We start from the raw sequence: 6,000 nt of genomic DNA, 5'->3' as shown, positions 1-6,000 counted from the left end.
GTCCATTAGCCACACGGAACAGCGGCCAGGAACTTCCATTAAAGTCCTATGTTTAGCAGGCCAGACAAAGTTAGGCAAATAAACAGTGTGTGGACGGGAGGTGTAGGGGGAGGGGGGAGGGAAGGGCAGTAAAGGGCAGGGCTGAAATATGAAGAGGAAACGTTACAGCGATCGCTTTCTCGATTGGTCACTTCAGTGTTATAGCCACCTTCTGACGGACAGCTGTTCTCTCCCTCAACCAACATAGCACTCAAAACACGCCTATAATCATCAGACCCTTAAAAGATACCGCCTCTCTCGCTGTCTGGAACAGCAGAGGGATCTCCTGGTGGCAGAGCTTACCGCGTTGGGTCACTGAACACTGTGCTCCATTTGCTCACGTGTGCGGTGACCATGCCTCCATCTTACCAAATTATGACCCAATATGTCAATCATTTATCATAAATTCATAAATGTTATAAAAATTCCCTAATCGGTTAGACTTTCCAATCAATATTAGACAAATGTATTAACCACGGCTAACGTGTACTGTACCTTTAAGGAGCAGTGTAGCATGGAAAGAAGACTTTTCATAACTCGCCTGAATTTCATGATGAGTTTGCCGTAATGTTTTTTGCTTCCATTGCAAGACTTTTTTTTTTTTTTTTACTACACAGAAATGTGCTGGTATTTATTAGAATCTATTTTGTGTGTGTGTGCGAAAGTGTTTTGATTCAATCCATTTATGAAATTGGGTCAAATCGCTTTGTGATGTAACTACATGCAACACCATCTGAGGGACAGGGCTTTACTGTATAAAAGGTTGTTGTATCACACAGGAAGTGAGGGTTTTGTTCAGGCTTGTTCAGTCTGCCAGCATGGAGTGTTCTCCTCTGACATAGATACTGTCATTCTGGGCTATTTACAGTAGGACTGGCAGTAATGTAGGAAAAGGACAGACTTTTGCTTAATCCATAACCAACAGAACCCACCACGAGAGGTCACAGGTCAATGGTGGCCCAAGCTCACCCTGCTGGGGCAATTTCACCACAAGTCTGGAGGTCTTTGTGGCTGCATACCATAGAGAAATGGGAACTACATGGGGGTAGAGGACTACCATAGAGAAATGGGCATTTCACCGGACAGTATGTAGCTCTGCTGCAGACATTTTGAAGCCATGAATGCAATCTGCAAATCACGATGCACTGCTGCAAAACTCCAGGAAGGCCTTATGTAAATGAATGCTGCGTGGATACAGCACAGCAGACACTATATCAAAGAAGGCAATTACAGCAGGGAGCGTCACTGAAACGGTCTTACGAGTTCAGAAAGTCTGCGGTCCTGAGACCAGTGAGGCGCGAACTCTGTCACGGCCAAATGGCAGCCGTTACTGCAACAGGGAGCAAGCGAAATGAGCAGCAGTGAATGTGAAGACATTTTTCCTTAATTAAAGACAGAATGCATGGAAGTTACTATATGACCCCAAGTCACGACATGTAATATGAGTAGGGGAAATTGAAAGTCAAGGCATATTTCTATAAATTTGGCAACCAATGTGGGGCAGAATCTTTTCATTTCCCATCGTAATTTGGAATTTTCAATTAAATGTAACTACATTCATCATCTCTCCTCTACCAATTCGGGAGAGTGAAGACATTGCGGCTCACCTCTGAAACACGTGGTGTAAGCGTCTACCTTCATTTCAAGCCACAGCCCGCAGCCAAGGTCGCACAGACATGAGTAGGAGGAAGACTTTGGCATGCAGTCCAAAGGCACCCAATCAACCAGTAGGGGTTGCCTAACCCTCCAATACTCTGGGTGGCACAATTGGCAGTTGTGTGTTGTTGCCCTGCAGAGCTACCAGCCACAGTCGGCACTGACACAATCCCGATTTGATCCGAGACCATGGGGCTCATCCAAGCACCGCAGCGTAGTGCCTTAACCAAATGAGCCAGCGGCTAAAGACATGTTTTTATTGCACAAGGGGCGCTAACAGAAGTTAAAGAGTTCTTCCTCTATCCCCACGAGTCCAATTCCTCCCTTCAGCAACCGCTCTGCAGTGCCTGATCCTCCGCAGGGTTGCCAGATGTGCACCGGCTCTCCGGGACCGATTCCGCTGACCTCGGCGCAGCACGTCTGCATTAGCACTGGCTGTAGGCCATGGCAAAGGAAAGTCTGCCAAACTCTGCCACGTGCATCAGCCTCATCTTACTGCCGCCAAGCCTCCGCCATTATCACTTTATGCAGTCAGATAAACACCCAAGCGCTGAAAAGCACTGGTTGCTTCATTGTCGCCACTGTTATTGGCACAGGCTGTAAAAATTATGGACCAAATTTCTGCGACATCACCCATCACACTTTCCATGGGCTTGTGAACAGCGTTTTGACCCTGCAGAAGTGAAGTTTTCTGGCGTTGCCATTGCGAGATTGTCCTAATAACACAACTCAACAAATAGGCACATTGGGAAACTTTAAAGAAGAAAAATAATAATAATAAAGCCAGCCGCCGGAAGGAACCCCCAGGAGCAGAACTCACTTGTGCATGTGCTCCACTCCTGCTAGAATCATGATGCTGTAGGTGATTCCACTCTGAACCAGGAAGTGCAAGGCATACCTGCAACACAGGGACACAGACATCGGTCAGGACTGTAATGTTTCTGCATTGGCAGTGTATGCATTCACCAAACATAACAAGTATCACATCCAGATGCGGGGGGGGGTCAATGCTCAAGGACAACATCACAGGCCAATGGCTCACAATGAATACCTTCAAAGTAACTATCACAGAGGGCCATATGCCTCCAGGAGGATCACAGAATATGATAGAGCTTAATCCCTCAGTGAATATAAAGGGTTTCTCTAACAGTGAATACCATAAGGGAGGAGTCATCCAACAGTTCATATCTCTAGCATTATTCATCCATCCGTCCATCCATTATGTAACCCACTTATTCCTGGTCAGGGTTACAGAGGGTGATTGAGCTTATCCCATCGTGCACCGGGCGAGTGACAGGAATAAACCCTGGACAGGTCAACAGTCTATCACAGCCCTAGCACCATAATTACAAATATGACTCAAATATTAATCTACTATTAAAGTAGATTGGGCTAAAACTCATAACGTGTTAATGATAATGGTGACCAAGATAACTCTGTCCCTCATCATTTCCCTGAAACCTCAGGTCCCGCAGCACAGAGGGAGAAGATAACGCGTAGCTTACACGACAGGAAATGGGTCAGTCTCCTGCAACAAAACAACTCAGCCTGAATGCAGCGTTCGCCACAGAGGAGTAGAGCTCCCAACGCCGCAGCGCCAGGCCTCTCGTGACAGGGACTGGATTCGCGGCGGGGGGGGGGTCAGATGCTCCTCTCCATAAACAGACCACAGACTGTGACCTTTCAGTCAAGTCAGATTACCCAGCATGCACCAGGAGCAAAAATGCCACCTCATGTTTCCAGTACAAACAGAAATAGCAGGGAGCGAGCAAGGGGCTTGTGCAGGGGGCTGAGATGGAGAAAGTTGTTTCCTTGTTCCACCTCCCCTCATGCTGAGACCAGTCAGATCTCATTCCAGTTACTGGACAACTCATAATTTGCCGCACCACATCCTGTCAGGAAATGCGAGTAATGATTAGCCAATGAGAGATGCGAGCTGCGCTTTGCACTACAGCACAGAGCCTGCACTCTGAAATACTTCAAGCTGGTCATTAAAGACCAGAGGAGCAAGGGATCAAAGTAACTATTAGAGGACCGGATGCTTCTCCTGATCAAACACTGACTGAGCCACAGCGGACAAAACAAGATCAAAAAGGTCCTGGATTATGCCCATCAATAACTGATACTGTGCGTGTGTGTGCGTGTGCGTGTGCGTGTGCGTGTGCGTGTGCGTGTGCGTGTGCGTCTGAGTGTACAGTATGTGCGTGCATGCACATGTTCGTGTGTGTATGTCTGTGTACAGTATGTGCGTGCATACACATGTTTGTGTGTGTATGCTTGTGTGTGCACATGTTTGTGCGTGAGTGTCTAGAGAGGCCTGAGGAAATTCTGTTCAGCAGGCTATTTATACCCCAGCGGACAGACATGATCACATCCACCTATGGTTCAGAAAATACCAATCATTTTCTGGAACACGTGAGCACACAGCAGTGCAGTTCACAAGTGTTCACTCCTCCACAGCAGTTGCCATCTTCTGCACTGCTAGCCACAGCACAGAGCACCAACTGGAGGGGAGTTAGCAATGATAGCGGCTAGCCAGCAGGTGCACACTGAGTGGCTAGAGGGCCTTTGAATAGGGGCAACCTGAGCAACTGATTAACTTAAACCCACAGTGTGACAAAAATCAATTGTGTTCCTGGTTGACTCCAGGTCTCCAAATCTTACTGCACCCCCATTGTTTACTCTCTTAGCAGTTTAACAGCATTAACTAAGTACAGGCAGTTTATTTTTAAAGCAATATCATTATTATTTTCTTTGGCTTATTATAACCACACAACTTCATAAGCAAATATTTTTCAAATTTAATATGGAGTTGCAGCATATTGTCAAAGCCCAGACTGAGCTGTTGAACTTATGAACAGAATACCCTGTCAGCAAACACACAAATCCAGAAGCATTTCTAAGAATTCAGTGAGCCCAAAGTGTACTGTAGTACTTATATGATGCACTAAACAAACAGCCATATAAAAATATATTTGCCCATATTATAACAGACATTGATGGAACATATAGCGGTCCCTGCAGGCACATTCTCAAAAGAGAAGAAAAAACCCAGAATATCACCCATTTTGTTCTTCTGCTATACAAGCACATTAAAACAACAAAAAGAGATTGCTCTGGAAGAGAAAACACAGGAAGGCATCCCTCCTGGCGAAGTCCAAAATTAGAATTACTATCAAGCTGAAAAAGTATATGTATCGTCCTTAAACACCATTTCATTGATTTATCAGAGTCCGGTCGTACAGAATTCACAAAATCCTTTGTATAGTTTTCCATATTGAGAAGGCACAAATTATGGCTCAGGGGAATTCAGATTTAGTGGACTGAGCTGGGGGGGAGGACGTGTAATGATATACTTTCCGAAAGCAAACACACCTCGCAGTGTCCAGTAACATTAGATGCTTGGCCTTGGTCCTCTCTCTCTCTCCCCCATTCATATGCACAGATGCAAACAACAACAAGGTCTCAATTTGCACTGAAACGAACAAATCTGACAACCACAGCAGTGTGTTTAAGGACAACGCAGCGGCTTGCTAACAGGATATCAGAATCGACCTGTTTGCCTCTCGGTAGGGGACGGGGAACTTGAGACAGCGTACTGTAGCACTCACCAGCCGAAACAAAACAGCGCAAAGTGGAACCCCAGCAGCGTGGCCACCATGTGTCGGACGAAGGGGCTGGTTTTACTCGGGTGGAGGTACAGGCGGAACCAGAACGCCGTGAGCAGTGCAAACAGCTGGCAGACCACGAAGTTCACCTGGGGGGGCAGACACACAGAGACAGACAGACAGTCAGTCAGTCAGTCAGTCAGTCAGACAGACAGACAGAGACAAAGACAGAGGGACAATTTAATGCACGGTCAACCTAGACACCAAGGCCTTTGAGCACTGTTAAGCTTGGTTGGAAGTTTACAATAGAGATACAGACTCTCACAATTAGAGTTATGCCATTACGCTATATTACTAGCAAAATATCATATGAGCGTCAACAAGATGTCACCTTTTTTACCTCAAAAACTATTTTTTAAATAGGTGTCCTTTACATTTCCCACCCTTCCAACGTATACCCTTCCTTTCTTCTTTCCAAATATCCACCATCTTTTCCCAGTGTGTGCCTGGGCTCCATGCTATGATATGGAACCCAAACAGTGCAACAACAATGGCCATCAGTGAAGTGCTGTAGCATTGGCCAGGGAGGGAGGGTGGGATTCAAGATGGCCGTGCCTCATTGTGCACCAGCAACCCCCTGTGGTCAGTCAGGCACCTGTAGTCTGCTTGTACAAGCTGTGTATGAAATGTTCTCCTC

General features: G+C 46.2%; 1 protein-coding gene across 1 annotated transcript in view; it reads right to left on the bottom strand.

Annotated features, from left to right (window-relative positions):
* The window catches only part of mboat2b (membrane bound O-acyltransferase domain containing 2b), a 61,737-nt gene that overhangs the window by 23,045 nt on the left and 32,692 nt on the right, over nt 1–6,000 (bottom strand). Inside the window, exons 2-3 of the mRNA XM_061242549.1 lie at nt 5,307–5,452; nt 2,516–2,593 (exon numbers count right to left, since the gene is read on the bottom strand). Of these exons, the coding sequence (XP_061098533.1) occupies nt 2,516–2,593; nt 5,307–5,452 (224 nt within the window). The remainder of the gene's footprint in view (nt 1–2,515; nt 2,594–5,306; nt 5,453–6,000) is intronic.

This window comes from Conger conger, chromosome 5, assembly GCF_963514075.1.
Source record: "Conger conger chromosome 5, fConCon1.1, whole genome shotgun sequence".
Lineage (NCBI taxonomy): Eukaryota > Metazoa > Chordata > Actinopteri > Anguilliformes > Congridae > Conger > Conger conger.
Note: the sequence above shows the minus strand (reverse complement) of the source record. Positions and strands in the feature narration are given on the sequence as shown.